The sequence below is a fragment of the Thermobia domestica genome, chromosome 5 (assembly GCF_964235325.1).
Source record: "Thermobia domestica chromosome 5, izTheDome1.hap1.1, whole genome shotgun sequence".
Taxonomy (NCBI): Eukaryota; Metazoa; Arthropoda; class Insecta; order Zygentoma; family Lepismatidae; genus Thermobia; species Thermobia domestica.
In genome coordinates this window covers 268,533,408-268,551,138 of record NC_137458.1, presented here as the reverse complement: position 1 = coordinate 268,551,138, position 17,731 = coordinate 268,533,408, and the positions used below count along the sequence as shown (strand labels likewise).

The following is a 17,731-nucleotide window of genomic DNA, read 5'->3' as shown; positions in this document are numbered from 1 at the left end:
AAGCATTTCCATTATTTCATAACAGGTCTTTCCAAGATAAAATTACTTCGAAATAAAATCTAAAGGGTTGCTTAAAAAATAAACCATGCATACAGTACAATTGTTTCATTCTAATACATTAGAGAAATATAATTAACCCTGCAACCCTGCAACCCTATCCCAGGGTAAATATGACCCCAGAGGGATATTTTTTGTTTGGCCCTCCTAGACAATTGGCAATTCTGACCCGGCCACCCTACTAGCTCTCTGTTGTATTGTCTACTTCAAAGCCAACAATTAGTTAGTTGTTTACTATATCATTTTTCGTACACAAAAAAATACGTTTAATGTAAAGTGGGGTCCCTGTGACCCCACGCGAGGATTGTTGATACCTAACACCGCGCGAGTGGTGCAGGGTTAAGAAAATAAAATTTTCTATAATTGTTTAAAATATTAATTTCAAGCGAAAACACTGAATTATCCCTTGAATAATTATGAGAATGTAGCCTTTTAAAGTAAGGTGATATAAGGTGATATAAGGGGATATAGTAAGGTGATAGCTGCTTTTTTTTCAGAACGTAATTGTACATTACAATGCTGATTGCTTTAGTTATCTAATTAAAAATAGGCAATCAGCAACTATTATAATTAAAAGGTTAAAATTGTTAGCAAAAAGGAACTACTAATACGGTACTGTGTAAACAAAACTTATACGACTAAAAATACCTCATTAAATTGTCACTGGTAGCAGAAAATTGTATAAAAACAGAACGGATAAACTATTCTCCAATGAATACGATCGTTTAATAATGATTACACAACTTATTGATATTTATAATTACTAAGGAAACACAACTATTATTTTAAATCTTAAACAATATAATTACTTTTAAAAAGTACTTGGATGTTGCTTGTATTGTTTTAACTGACAATCTCTACATTGTACAGTATCTCAAAACCCAAAAGAGGGAGATCGCTGAAATTAAGCTCAAATGTAGATTAGACAACACAGATTCTATGTTTGAAAAAGAAATTGTCCTCAAATGGATGGAACGTAGTCAAAAGCAGGAAACATTAACATTAATGTCAATGGAAAATCGCTGAAAAACAAATAATTCCTGCACTTATCTCAAAAACAAAGATGGAGATGATTGAAATTCAGTTTAAATATAGAACAGACCTTGTTGATTCTACATTCAAAAAAGAGGTTGTCCTATAATGGATTGAACATAGCAAAAAATCACGAAACTCAAGAACTATAATAAATAGATGGCTAATTGAAAGCTTATTACAAAATAAAGGAAGAGATTAAAAACGGTGTAAAACACGTAAGTTAAACATAGAACATTGTCAAAAGTCAAGTTGTTTGAGTAAAATCAATAATAATGATAAATCACATGAATCTTCTTCGAATTACTTAGGGTACTCCAAGCGGAGATTAGGTGCTTGAAACATCTCACATCTGGATTTGGGATCTCCAGATTCGATTTAGCACGCAACGTGACTTCTGACGTTATCACGTGACAGTCTGGTCCTTATGGCAAACCAGATAGGCCCTTAAACATTCACAATGTGCTATGCATTCAGATGATGTTAAATTATATAGAAAATAGAGCCTGCTGGGTGTAGTGGCCAGTGCTTCTGCTTTTCACCTATGTTGTTACCGAATTCTATTTCCCGTGAGAGAACCTTTTAAACTTAAACTATCCTCGATTTTTCTGTGTTCTTATCCCCGTCTTGTCTGGTAGTCTAGAACAGTTGAAAAAGAGTAAAATAAGAATCAGGATTGTTAAAATAAAAAATGGCAGAGTGTTTGGAATCCCTGGTTCGATTCCATCGTATTCCAAGTAGGTTTCGTGGTAGATAAACATCGTGTGCATGGGTTTCCACCGGGTTCTCCTATATCTTCCTACTTTCTTCATTCCACCCTTTCACTCATTGTCATCATTACAGTCTCCTTTAGCCTTGATGCATAATCGTGGGACATCAAACCCAAATTTTTTATTTCATTTTTCATTAAATCTCAATACCTACATTTAAATCATATGTACAATGGGAGTGTGCTGTATAATGATCTACGTATCTTTAAGCGATGATAAATGTTCTTTCGTTGTATTAGAAGAATAAAACTTAAATACTTCATAAATAACCTGGCTCATACACGTTTTGTCACTTTCTTAACTGATTTTATTATCCACCCATGAGAAGCGTACATAACAAGATGTCTATCTCTACACACACTTATTTATTATGTATCCATAGCAACAACTCTTTTCTTTCTAATTTACGATTACCAAAGAATAATCTCTTGATATCTCTATGTAACTTTCTTTTCACATAATACTGTTCCACTAATTCGCCTCTGATCACCTTTTTATAAGCTGGCACAGATTGCCAATACTACATACAACAACATAACAACGTTATCGTTGTAGTATTTACCGTCAGTTTATTAATTTATAATATTTGACTACCAATTACGTTACACTAAAAATGCATTTGAAATGTAAGACTTGAGTGAACTAATGTAGCTTACAGAGCTCGTGAAATTTTACGTCTCAAAAACAAGTCGAGAATTATAATGTGTTTCGTCTCGTCTCGTTTCGAGTTTTTTTTTTTTAATCTATTGTTGTTCTTGCCTCGTGAACAATACTAAAGCGACAATATGGTCACTAAAGACCACGCTATCTCACGAAATTTAGTTTTTTTTAGGAATCCTAAACATTCTCTCAGGTCTGATTACTCTATAGGGATTTAGGATTTAGATTTCTGGGCTTTCGGCATCTAAGGCCATTTAGTCCGCGTTTTGAGGGATAACGTCGCTCGGCGAGCACACTATCCGGGGAAAGGGAAGGAAGAAAGGATCGGGGAAGGAAGGAAGCGGCCTGGGATCTATAAGTTAGATACTACCCCGGCATTTGCCTGGTGTGAATGAGGAAAACCTCATTCAGGGTGGCTGGCCTGAAAAAGCGTTTTACACTTTTTCGACAATGTCCCCACCAAAAATCGAACCCGGGACCGCTCGCACGAAGGCGAGAGCGTTAGCAACTACGCTACGCGGGGCCACAATTACTCTATAGTCATTCTACAAGAATGTGCATAATACTCATCGGTACACCATAATATCTGTACAATGCAGTCTTGGTACAATGCAGTCTTGGTCTGAACCTGAGTATATATTCGAGTATATTCTATTTAAACAGCTAAAACTGAATAACTAATATAGATTACCTACTATAACTTGAAAGCTGTTAACCTATATATTAAAATGCTAGGTTCATATATTTGTGGACGTTAATGTGTTTGTGGCCAATTGTTTTGACAATATCTCGGAAACCTCAAGCTCTAGAAAGATGCAGTTTTCACTAATCGATTGCAAATTTTGTGCAGATTGTTCAATTCTAATTGAATATTTAAAAAATGACCGTTATTTCTTTATTACATTTTAGGGGTATTTCCTTATTACACTTCTTTATTACACTGGAAGTGTTGAAATTCATAAGCAAGTATCATATCCTACGAGTTATACATCCCATCACCACTCATTTGTATACGGGGTCAGTATATCTCTCTGGCGTTTGTTTCATGGCCAAATGATAATAATGAAAAACGAAGGATAACCATTTTTCCAGTATAAGATGAATCTCTTGTTTGAAATGTTTTGCCCAGTGAACACCATATATCACTGATATAATTAATTGTGTATGTAATGTATTTGCTTATTGCATATTGCGTGCAAGAAGAAAGAAAACACTGATCATACATGAATTAGAAACTCCAACCAGAAGTAGGCTCAAAGTTTGCAAACGATGCGAGATATTGAAAAATTAATAAACAAAATGATACTCCTTTCCGGCTTTTATCAATACGTCTTTCACTTGTGTCTGTAAAGGGACATGTACAGATGTTGTGAGGAACGACTAGGAGATTTATGCTCATATGTGAATGATGCACTGTGTAGAGAGCACAGGTTCAGATATTGTTATAATAAAATTAAACATAATTAGCATACATTTCATTCTTTATTACAATACATTTCATCAAGATACATTATATGTAAAGATAGTTGATTTTACTACAGTAGCACTCATATAGTGTATACATATTACAGGTGAATGAAAAATAAACTCAGCATATACTTCCAATTTAATTAATATCTAACTCTACATAAAGCGTTAATTATTAACAACGCGTAACATATGAACTGTTTGTCAAAGAGGAGAAATTCTTATTCCTAGCCATAATATAGAACTGAACCTTGTAATAAATGATATCAGGTAACAAGATCATAAGCGTATCAGATTATTGGCAGTCAGTCATGCTCTGTTAACTTACAATCAAGAGTCATATTATGACTCATTTTTGCGTATGACAGTGCAAAAAAAAATTCATCTAGTTTCTTTATATGTTTCCTTTTTAATTACGAAATTATTGCTCATATAAATTCACAATGAACAATAATGATCATGATTTTTTTTTTAATGTAAATTCTAATTATTTTTTGAAAGTCAGTGGTTTACAAGTTTTTCGTAATTGTATATGTATAAGGATGTAGGATATATTTAAATTTAGGAAATTATAAAATGCATCCCTAAATATTTTCATTTTCATGTTGATAACGCAATATTTTAAGTAATATTAATGTTAATTTAGAAAAAAAACGTTTGTGCTTTACTGAAATACAAAAATTTAACAATGAATTAACCATTGCGTTCACCGAAAGTAAAGGTTTTGTCTACCTTAATTATTTTTGTAAAATGTGTTTCATTATAATGGAATTTACGTATAGTCCTTTATTCGACATGTTGTTTGGGCAATAACTTCTGAACAGAGAGTCATATTTGAGTGCATATGTCTGTTTTTAAATAATGTCTATCATTTTCGAAGGTATTGACAAAAGAACATGTTGGGAAGGGTGTACAATTTGTTTCCTAACGACTATACAATTTCAATAGAAAAAAATTATGGATCTACCGCCATTTAAATATTTCCTATTTCGAATTTTCCTAATCAACCACGATAGTATCAAAAATACAAACAACCGAAACAATTTTGTAGGTGTCTAACTTAAAGCAATTTAATTCTTTGCGTTTTAATTTTATACTGGCACATACAAAGAAGTAACATAAATATATCTATTCATTTAAATTATGTAAATGCATTTTTCACATAGTACGTCTGTATTTCCATTAGTAGTAAGTAAGAAGTCATCTTTGCACATTTTTTCTTAAAGTCTGCTAATGGAAATAGAGTGTGAGACTGTTATAGGTTTATTACTTACCAAAGAACGTTTTCAAATAGCATTTATCAATTTTGGATATCTCGTAAACCACTAACTTTATCATTGAAAAGAATTTCGTTTCACCATTTACAAACCATAGGGACGCGCTTGGTATGGATGTCCAGCGTAGTATGGTGATCTGTTGTAAGGTGAATAAGCACCCAAGTGACCACCAAGGCCACCATGATAGCCATATGCACCAGCATTGTAAGCGTAAGGGGCAGCACGATAAGGGGCAGCGAGATGAGGAGCAGTATATGGGGCTGCCAATGGAGCTGCAAGTGGGGCTGCAAGTGGATGCGGTGCATATCGTGCAGGAGCTGGTAATACACCACCAGCAGCAGCAAGAGGCAATGCTTTTGGAGGGACCACTGGAGGAACATATGGAGCACGAACTCCGACTGGAGCGACAGCAGCTGCTGGAACATGAGGAGCCACTGGAGCATGAGGTGCTACAGGGGTTCCGGATTTCTCTACAACGGCGTTGAAGCCATTCACAGCGTCAGCAGTGTAGGTAACAGTTCTTGTAGTTCCATCAGCTTCCAACAGGCTGTACTGACCTTGTACGGTGTCTCCATCTCGTGATTCTGCTTGGCTTTTTACGTCTCCGGTAATTGGATCAGCCACATCGTATGAGAAAGTGTAAGCTGGGTATGCCTAAAGAAAACAAAGAAAAAAAAGGTTAAAGGTATTTTGTTACCTGACTTATAGACTACATAAATTATAAAATTCATTTTCCTAAATATTGTTAACTAATCGAAAGAAATCACATTTTAACTTCAGAGCATTAATATTATTTAGTTTCAAATCGATGTGTGATCACTCAGTAACGAGGTTGAAAATTTGAAGACTTAAATAAAAGGATGAAGGATCCATATTCGTTTGTGCTTTTCTCAAGTTTTATATTAAATCAAACTCGTGCAAGCAGTGGCGTCAGCAGAGTTTCATCAAAGAGGTTCAAGCTCCCAAACTCATTTTAGGATTTTTGTATACCTATCTTATTATAGCAAATGTGCATTTTCATATCTTTTAATAGGGAGTGATTTTAACTCATCTTTGAATACACCACTGTATGCAAGACTTTTTTCCTCGTTAGGAAGACAAAAAATTGAAAATCCAAGTGTAACAATTAATTTCAGAGACATACATTTCAAAATATTTAAAAATGAAGAAATTAGGTATCCCATGGTACCCCCAAACCCCATTAGGGTACCCAGCAATACATTTAAAGTTGTTGTTAAGCCTCAATAAATACTTTCTCCGAATTCGTCGTTTTTCTTCCCGAAGCCCAAAAGTATTTACCAGACCGTGAGATGGTTGATTAGTATTATTTACATTCCGTAAATAAAAATTTTAAATATCTAACTCTGAAGAAATAAATATGTAACGGAATATTTAAAAAAAAAATATCCTTTATGTGACTTGAGATTCTAAATTTTGCAGAAATTTCATGTTTTCTATAAACTTAATAAAGTGAGAAATTATTTCTTCCTAAAAATTGACTTGTAATATATCCTAATATTTACATGTTTGGTTAATGTATTCAGTTGTGTTCAGTTGATCATGTATGCCAAAAATCAAACTTTTATCTTCGGCATTTCGGTATCTTACACAGAGATGTGTTTCTGGTGCTACCATGTATTACTTAATACTTTCTCTCAATATGACTATGAAAGTACTGCTCACACTCTACATAGGTCAACGAGCGAAATTGCACTTGAATCAAAGAGTAACCAATATTGTGAAGATTTAAAAAAAAAGTCACACAAGAATGTAGTGTGTCACCTCAATTATTCAACATTTCCAGTGAATGTTTAATGAAAGAAACATTAATGGAAATTGGAGATTTCAAGATTGGAGGGCAGATCATTAACAAGATCAGGTATGCTGATGATACGGTTATTATAGCTAGAACCGAATAAGGACTACAGGAGATAATGGACAAAATAGTTGATACCGAAAAAAGCAATATGAAATGAAAATCAACACCAATGTATCAAGAATCATGAGAATATTCCGTGGAAACGCGCTCTTATGGCTCAGAATAGAACAAGGAGAACTTGAAGAGATCGATTATTCCAACGATCTGGGAAATATTTTGACGAGAGACGTTCACTTCACCAAAGAGATCAAATCAAGAATTGCTGTAGCCAAACAGGCATTCAACAAAGAAAGATCACTTTTAATAGCAAGCTTCATATTAAACTAAGGAAGAAGTTGATCAAGTGCTATATATGGAGCATTGGACTTTATGATTCAGTGATTTGGACATTACGGAAGTTAGAGAAGAAAAATTTAGAGAGCTTTGAAATGTGGTGTTGGAGGAAGATGGAGAAGATAGAATAGACAGCGAGAGTAACAAACGAAAATGTTTTGAAAAGGATAGGAGAGAAGAGGACGCTTTTAGCCAACATCCTTCGTAAGAAGGCCAATTGGATTGTACACATTTTGGGAAGAAATTTTCTTCTTCATACTAACTAACTAACTAACTCTATGGCCTATGGAACCCGGAGGTTCAATGCCGCGTTCACAAAAGCTCCCCACTGACTTCTATCCTTAGCTAACTGCATCCAGTTTCTACTTCTTTATTCCAATCTCTGCGAGATCCATCTTAATATTGTCCTCCCATCTGCGACTAGGTCTTCCTAATGGTCGTTTTCCGATTGGTCTTCCAGTCAAGACTTTGAAAGAGTTTCTACTTTCTTCCATTCTAGCTACATGACCTGCCCACCTAAGCCTCCTAGACTTGACGACCCTAACGATGTTGGGTAAACCGTATAAATTATGTAGTTCCTCGTTACGAAGTTTCCGCCATTCTCCATCCCCGTTCCTCTTGGGTCTTCTTCATACTGCTATAGAGTAAAAGATGCAAGGAAAGCGAGAAGTAGGAAGAAGAAGAACAGAACTGAACGATGATTTTTAAAATAGAAAATATTGGGAGTCAAAAGAAAAAGCTGAAGATCGAGAAACATGGAAGAAATATTTCCTAGGCCGAACTTAAGAAGAAAAAAGAAAAACTCATTAGTCCCAAGAACTGCCAACAGGCAGAATCTAATATAAATAAAATACTTAATAAAATAATAATAAATACTGCTCAGTTGAAGTAGTCTAAATTGTCTTATCAAATATACGACGGTAGATCATTTCTTATTAACCGCCTTCCCCTGTGGATACGAGGCGCTACTTTATAACGCTCTTCTTTTGTGACAAAATTTCTGGTTTGATTCTAGGCCTTAGTAGCACATGGTGCGTTGCAGTGTCTGTGGGTTCTTCCGTTTCCTTCCTACTTTCTTATTCAACCAACTAACTGATCATCATTCTCATACATTCATCACTCCTTCTTTAACCTACAGGGTAGTGGCGTATACAAGGAAGGTCACAAGATTTTAACTCCCATTTCTACAAGATATAGAAAAAGAATAATTTACCATATTAACAAATGAATACAAAAATTGAGCTTGTCTGGGAACGATGTGAACTTGGGTGCATGAAATTATTCCCCCTTGATGCATTTCTATGTACACTCATGTCCCAAATGATTGTTGTATATCTATAACTGTCTCCTTGTAAGAATATAATTTGAAAATGATTTTGCAGGATACTTTTAATACTGATACTCTGTGTCTAATCTGGAAATGTATATTTATGGTAAATTTCATAGGAAAAGAATTATAAATACGAAAATTAGAATAAATAAAACAAAATGTTGCTAAATGGACAAGAAAGTTTTATTTTCGTTTTATTGTTCTGATTTACTGCTCTTTTGACATGAAATTTTCCACATACATGTCTTTGCCGATTATACACATACTAACATTATAAGAAATACCGGACGAATTTGTTATCAAATTATATTCCTAGAACAACATATTTATAGACAAGCGACAATAATTTTGGACATGATGTACGTCATTGTGACAGTGTGTGTGTGGGGGGGGGCACGGTGGCTCAATGGCAGAGCCCACAGGACATAAACAGGGGGAGTTATACTAGAAATTCCATTTTCGAAATCCTTTTCTCGGTCAGGTATCTTAACCATTGAACTCTAAATTTACAAAAACGTTGCCCATGGGTAGGAAATATCTTTAAATAGTCTTGTCGATCAACTTCCATGGAGAAAAGCTTGAATTAAACTACACAGGCACTGATACACGTAGATCTTCCACAAGACTGTAACTCAAAACATTTTGAAAAACGTTTGCGATGGAGGGAAGGAAATTCTGCTTATATCAGACAGCTTTTTTTAATTATTATTATTATTTTGCACCCTCGTATATTTGTATACAGTTAAAACAATGAAAACTATTACAGTCACCATATGTATATTTGAATTATTGTTATTTAGATTTATTAGATGAAATACCTGTTCTTCACATGGAAAAGTGGGTTTATGAAAAACATTTTAAAAGTAAATTCAACTTCCTTTCTCCTCTTAGGATGCGTATTTGAATCGAATTGAAATGGTAGAAACCAGGTTTGACCCAAAACTATGTTGAAAACATTATTTCAAATGGTGCAACCATTATTTTTGGGGAAAAAAATATCCCTCCATCCCATCTAGGATATGCATTTCAATCATTATGTAATAAAATGATAAAAACGTAGGTGAACGCAAGTCCTAGCTCAAAAGTTCATTTTGAACGTTTCAGGTGTTTCTTCTCTTCCGGTATTTTATGAGACAGAGTGGGGGAAAAAAAACTTCCCTAAGTGTGCCCTCAGAAGCGGAACTTTCGACAGTACTAGGATATGTGTCCCGTTATTTTTAATGATAAATTTAAGTACCGGATGTTACGTGCGTAACTTGAGGGTCTCCTGAGATACTCTTGTGTTTTGAAATAAATTTTGATTTCGCCTATATTCCCCTTAACATGCGCGTTTTAATCAAAGTGACATGACAAACCCCACTTCGGGGTAGCTTTAACTACATTTAAAAATGCATTTCAAACATTTCAGCTGTTTTCCTATGATGAAATCACACGCACGATCATCTTTATTTTTAAGTGTAGAGATGGCAACTCTTGTGCTATTACTGACACGTCACACTTGCCGGAGACTAAAGCTTCTTCAGCAAAAATGTTTGCCTTGACATAGGAGTTACTCTCTAGAAAATTGCTCATTGATTATTATCTTTTTCTATGTCTCCTTGCTATCCTTCCATCACCTAATACTTTTTGTTGCACCCCTAACAACATATTAGCGTGGGAGACCCGAGTTCTATTCCTTAGGAGCTTATGTGGTTCAGATTCCACGTTAAGTTGTAGATCGACGTATCATATAGCCTCGCTGCTGAACGGGACGCTAACCTAAAATCCAATCCAATTTTTATGACGAGAGCTATCGATTTTTTTGGCAATTACAGGTTTAAATTTGTGAATAAGAGTGTTAAATAAAATCCGTAAGTCACGAGACAATTCTGCGTTCCAAAGAATTTTGTCAAGACATTAGGACACAACCTCGTAATAACAAACAATACTGTAAACCACGGGTGTATACGAACCTTAACTGGCGATGTAATGAGAACATATTTAAGGAGGAAATATATTGTTTTTGTTTCTCAATTGAAACCATTTGAAAACCAAAACAAAATATCTCGTCCTATGTTTCTTGTACCTATATAAATTAAGCATTCTTAGCTTGGCCCAACTTTTAGCATCTACAAAAGTTTCATTGCTTACAAAAATTCACATACGTATGAATTGTACCAGCAGAAGATTAATTAATATCTTCAAATTATACCTGTGGGAAGTTCTAGAATATCCAGTTTTGTAATTATTGTCTTTATGGTGTAGACAGAAAATTCATTATGTAGTAGTTAAATGTTCAATTTTTACCAGTAACGTTGTCTTTTTTTAAAAAAAAACAAAGGAGAATGCTGTTACTACTACATATTTCAAAATTCTTGCTAATTATGGTTCCTCTATGGTTTGAACTATCAGTTGTATGAGATTGTTTATGCTCACACGTAGACCATGCATAGGTAAAGCCGAAGTATATTCTTACTACATGATTTGTCTTAATTTTGGGTTTACCGTCCCTGTGATCAGCGAGGCTATATGGGACGTATACCTATAGCTTAACGTGGGAATCCGCAACACGTGAACTCCCGCCAGGAATCGAACCCGGGTCTTCCACGCCAAAGGTGTGCACAATAACCGTTTAGCCACGAGGGATCTCGTATTCTTATTACAATTCTGATTAAAAAAAAAAAAAAGAATGGGGACAACATATATCGGCTGTGATTGAATAGTATATTATTTAGCTATCAAAAGTCAGGTTAGTAAGAAATAGTTTGAGATCAGAAACTAAAAATAATAACTAACAATTCGTCGTGAATTTTAAGCCATAGCTAGGTTTACTTATTTATTTTACGTCTTATCTGCGTGAAATAATTTGAATATGAAAACACTACTGTTACACACCCACATAAATTTATTTAAGCACAAAATGGTTCTCCTTAAAAGGACCGACAATCGTACTAATTCAATGATACGTAACGTTAAATCACCAAAATGATAGTCCATGCTTCAAGTATAAATGTAACATATGAGTGGTGCTGTGTTGCCAGATGTACGCCTTTCTTATCAATCTCGTGTATATGCCGCACTGTAATTTTCGTGGTTTTACACAGGCACGAGAAAATCAAAAAACAATATAATATATTTACCCATAATTTTAACCCTTTGTAATCAATATTTCTTGAGATGTTCTTTGTTCTTACTCAGTTCTTCATCTAAGTCTATGACGTCATAACTATTTTCAAGACGAATTTATTGATAATGATTGGTTGGAGGTTAAAGTTTCTTTCAGCATCGAAACTACATAAGACTTGAACCTACAGCTTACGTGAGATCCAAACCCCATTAGCTCTCACCGGGGATCAAACCGGGCTCTCCTGCACTGAAGATGCATACGACCTTATGAAAATAGGGAGCATGACCCATTACATTAGCTATTTCAGGAAGTAGTGTTTTCTAAAAACTAAATATTTACACAGACAAATTTTAGTAACTATCCTTAGATTTCCGCAATATACTGTAAAACCTTAACAACTAAGCACGGGATTAATGACCAACAGTTAGCTATAGTGCTGCCAAAATGTCTTGAGCCGTGGCAAAAATGCGAACTAAAGCTCACACCCTCACACACCCACGCGCTTAGCCAATGAGAGTTCAGCCTTTGCTAAGGAGAGAGCGGATGACGAAAGGGAATGGAATTCCTTCAGCCGATAGCAGCGCTTGGAACGGAAGGCTAAGTGTCAAGTCAATGTGGTATATCTTTAGATGCAAATAGCTTCCTCTACAGGTTTTATAGTATTATCTCTAAAAGTAACTAGTTTTTACAATTTATTATTTAACAGTTTCATAATTGTTTTCGTAAACAACTATTACTTACGTCAGGGTAGTCTTCCTTGATTGGGTATCCCGGTCTGAAAGGTCCAGGCGCAATAGCAGGATGAGGATACGCATGAGGGGGTACTCGACCTGGAACTACTGGAGCAGGGGCAAGAGGCTCGCTCACTCCTTGGTTTACAGCTGCTATGGCCAAAAGTGCAGACAACTAGAAAGATAAGTTTTTATGTTATTACACTTTTTTTACACGATTATAAACTACTTTGTATTCTTATGTAGCTTGAATACATAAAACGCATAAGAAAAAAGGATTGCAAATCTGATATTGGTAAAAATTGTCGTACAACTTTACATAGGCATATACCGGTAACTCAAGTAAAGAATTATCACTATTTTCTTTGTATTATTTTCTCCGGTCCTACAATTCTAAGTTCCATTTACTTCCAATTGTATCATTTCTCGCTCTTCAAGATACAGAGCAAGTGCGTACCCAGAAAGTTTTGTTGAAAGGGGTGTAATACTCCAAGCCACTACATTTATGTAGTATTGAAAATGTATTATTTTACACCCAAAAAGACGATAAGTAATTGTAAAATACTTCAAACTGTATTTTCAGAAGAAAAATGGTAAAACTACATAGTTTTTATAAGAGAAAGTTTTTTATAAGATATTTTCATGCTACATCAATCATTTCCCTGTTAAACAAATATAGTTTTATGGACAAAAGTGTAGAAATGTAGAAATGTGTACAAGAACTACTCCGTGGATTATCATCAATTTTCACCAGGCTGTAGAAGGTCAGAAACTAGAAACCGGATTCGTTGATGGTATTCACACCGGAAGTGGTAGAGAACAACCATTTCCATCTTTAACGTTTATCACTATAGAATAAAGAGCACGAAGTGTTTTCCTGCAATCGATTTAAGCATCCTAAAAATATATTTAATCTCCATCCTTAACTCTGTACTAAAACCGGAAGTGATAGAAATCCACTACAATTTCCGGTTTCAATGTTGATCTATTCTAGAGCGAAAACGATAAAAGAAAGCGAGAAGCGGTTCGAGAATCGATTTAGTGTTTTAAGAATAGATACTATCTTCTCTCTTAATCTTGTATTCAAACCGGAAACCGTTTTTTTTTCCTGCCGCTTCCAGTTTTAACGTTGATCTCTATAAAATTAAAACAGTAATAGATATCGAAAATCGGTTTTCTGCAATCAATTAAGCGTCCCAAGAATATACAATCTCCATTTTAATCTCTCTACTAAACCCGGAAATGATTTTTTTTTTTAAAAAAACTACTACCAATTCCCTTTCAGTATTGATTGGAAAAATATCACCATATAAACGAAACTCCTTTTTCTTTTTTTCTTTTTTTTAACGCGGAAGCAATGTCCCAAGATTGGGCTCTATCTCCAAACCAAACTCACCATTCTATTGAAAGCCGAAGTATACGGGCTTGGGTATTGAATCCTCATAAAGGAAAAACAGTAAAAAATAGTTACAAATACGGTATTGTTTTAATATGGATTTAACGTTCCAAGAAAGGGCATTACTGCTCTATCGCCGGACCAATTTGAAAATCGAAAAAAAAGGACCAAACTGTACTTCATTCATCTATATTTGATTGGATTACATTAAGTTACATTAGATTACGTTATTAGGCGTGCAGTTTGACTATACGGATCCATAGTATAACTTGTTAAAAGCCCCGCAGGGGTTGGTTGGGTTCTGTTCTCGACATGAAATGCGCAAATTAAAGAGTTGCCCAATTTTTCTGTACTTTTTACAATCTATGGATCCGTATTGTAAAACAAGTGTACCTCTTCGCAAAATAATCCATCCGCCTCCACATACAGTGCCGCTTACAACATCAAAAACGACCAAAAAATACAACCACTTTCTTAACTTTTACTATTCTCTTTACCTGAGTTTCACTCCGTCTTCCTCACAAACTTAAATAAATTCTCCAATTCACCCGGTAAATTTTCTAAAATTGGTCCAGCGATACAGCACTAAACCAAGAGAGTATGTTTATTTAATCTACGTCCTTGTTATTCCATTCAAATCTCAAGTGATAGAAATATTGCTTCCATTTAACATTGGATCTCTATCGAATATAATTGTGTCAAGAGTCAAAATGTGAAACTCAGTTATACGGGAACCAGCAGGCTCAGTGGTAAAGCTCTCACCTCTGGTGTATGGGGTCTGTGTTCGTGCCATTGGATTTTGTACTGAACAAATATTATATGTGTGTAGGTTTTCCCGTCTTCTCCCACTTTCTTCATTCCACCATTATGATCTATTACATAACCACCGTTTCCCTTAACTTCGCTTCACTTGTTTTCACTAACACATGAACTTAACATCACGATCTGATATCATCCATTAACTGAGAACGAAATATTACGTCCTCAACAAAACAACATGCATCTACACAAGACGATTTATGTGTTTCATTCATTCATATAATGAATAGAGCTCTCCTCCTAAGTAAACACAAAAACTTGGGCTTCCCCCTGCCTGACACTCATAGAGAGCAGCTTTTTTTGAGAAATAGTTTTCAAAGGAAAATGATGAATGAAAGAAGTTTATCGTACGTCGACTGGAGAAGGTTAGTTGGAAAATAATTCATCATTTTAGAGACAGAAACTTAAAATTCAAAATTTGAAACTTATACAATTGAATAATAATAACTACAAATGTTGCACGGTCCTACCACTTAGATTAAAAGTATAAATACTCTGATATCGTCTAACCTTTTTGAATCTGTTTGTTTGAGGCTTTAACACGTCTTTGATGTGCTGGACTGAACGAGTTCTCTTACTACTGTGCTGCCAAAATGTCTTGAGCCGTGGCAAAAATGCGAACTAACGCTCAAACCTTCAAACACCCACGCGTTGAGCCAATAAGGGTTCAGCTGTTGCTAAGCGAGAGAAAGCGAGTGGAATTACTTCAGCCGATAGCAGCGCTTGCAACGGAAGACTAGGGATCAAGTCAATGTAGCATATCTATAATATTTTATGTTTAAGACAAAGTAAAATTTAAGATTTTACAAACTAAAATTTAAGATTACACATAGCGTAACAAGATTTTTGTTTCCTATTCTGAGAAAAATAAAAATATGAAATATTTTAGTTTTAGTTTTTTTACTTTGCGCGATTATGCTCTTTAGGCTAAAGGGGACGGGTTACTAATGAAAGTGAGTGATTATGAAAGACCTGGAGACTGGTGTACGTAAGGGGTGAGTGTAGCACCCTCCCTTCCAGTAAGATATTATGGAAAAATAAATATTTAATACTTTATATATATATATATATATATATATATATATATATATATATATATATATATAATCACTCTTGTCCTAAAAGGATATGAAATAAGTTCTTTCCTCCTTCTTGAAATTCTGTGTATGCCTCTGTTTGCTGAAATGAAAATGTGAAAAGAGACGGGAGAACCCTGAAAAATTCCATGGCCACTATTTTGTCGACCTACCACAAATTAACATTTATTCTCAAGCGAGAGGTGAGCGCTGTGTTCCCAATATTGAGTATTCTGAAGAGAAGGTTTTTCGGAATAGAAACTCTTTCAAAGTCTCGTAAGATACTGGTCTCGTAAGTTAGTGGCAACTTACTACTATCGTAAGTCGAACTCTAGACCATTTAATGAGTCACCAAAGTCGAACTCGAGGCTGCTTAATAGGCGACAAAGAAGAGTATAATGGCCACTCAACAAATTACAAATTCTAAGTTTGTATGGTTCTAATAATCTGTAGCTTGGCGTATGGTTTATCATTGAACAGTATGTAGTCGGTACAATAACACTCATTGCTATTATTTCAATAACATTTATTGCTATTATGTCTAAACCAGGGTATGATGCCTCTTAATTCAAATAGTTGCCTGTTCATCACGTTACTACTAGGTCAAAACTTACCAAAAAAAAAAAAACTCCATGCTCTCACGAACATCGAATTCGAGTCCACGTTTACCGAAAAAACAAAGTTCTTAACCGGTTAGTTGCGTGGGATTACAAAATTTGTTAATTAAAAAGAGGAAATATTTTCAAAGTATTACATTAAAAGCACAGTATAATATTCTAAAGGTGTATATAGATATATAATCTTACCAGTGACAGTGCCATATCTTCCTATGTATAAGGTCTACTCTAGGTTGTTATCCAATACGTAAATATATGTATATATAAACAAACGCTTATATAGTATAAATATAAATGTGTATATATTGTTCGCGTTGTTAACAACACAATAATAATGCGATCGTGAATCAGAGATCTTTATATATATATGGTTCGTGAAACGGTAGCATTTTGTGGCGGCCTTCCCAATCTGATTTACTGTCCTGCGTGTCCATGCACTTTACCTTCCCCCTCCCATTCTCCCTATTGTCCCTCCCCTAAAACTATATCTTGTTTCATTTTGTTTAAACGCAAACCGATGCAAGATGGTCCAGCACCTTTCACTTTCACTGAATATTGAGTGTGTGTGTGTGTGTGTGTGTGTGTGTGAGGATCCGTATCCTCATGGGCCCAGAGCAATACGTCACTCATAATAGAGATCGCTTGGCGATCAAAAAAATCTCCTTCATACGTTTTCTCTGAAAGAGGAAGAGAAGAAAAGGGAAGAAAAAGAAAAAGAACAGAATTTACAGGCCAATAGACAAATAAACATATTTCTTCTACCGTTTTATAATCTATTTTAAAAGGTTACTCCAATAGAATTATTTTACAATTTATCAGTGTGCACTCTTTTGTGAAAAAAATATAAATAAATAAGAATGCTAATCTTCCTAATTTCCATATTAAGTTACCTTTCTGTCCCGTTTAACTTAGTTGAAGGACTTTTTCTTATCTTTTTTGTGTAGTAAGCGGTATATTGCACAATAAAAATAGCAGAAATTACAATACAAATATTGCACCTTGTTTTCTTCTTTTAAATACTAACTTTATTAGTTACTGGAATACTTTTACATCAATATCTTATCAATATTTCCCTTGGATCTCAAAATCGTGTTTTGCTACTCTTTAATTAAAGTAACTTCCGCATTATCAAAGTAATCTGCGATTGCTTGTTTGTCTGGAATCGAACACAGGAAAGAAAA

General features: G+C 34.7%; 1 protein-coding gene across 1 annotated transcript; it reads right to left on the bottom strand.

Moving 5' to 3' along the window:
- Positions 1 to 3,982: 3,982 nt before the first annotated feature.
- Positions 3,983 to 16,893, bottom strand: LOC145686590 (uncharacterized). The gene is made up of 3 exons (XM_081760046.1): positions 16,740 to 16,893; positions 12,653 to 12,817; positions 3,983 to 5,917 (listed from the first exon to the last, which is right to left on the bottom strand). Exons 1-3 carry the CDS (start codon positions 16,752 to 16,754, stop codon positions 5,348 to 5,350), a joined length of 750 nt encoding a protein of 249 aa, XP_081616172.1. The 5' UTR covers positions 16,755 to 16,893; the 3' UTR covers positions 3,983 to 5,347.
- Positions 16,894 to 17,731: the final 838 nt, after the last annotated feature.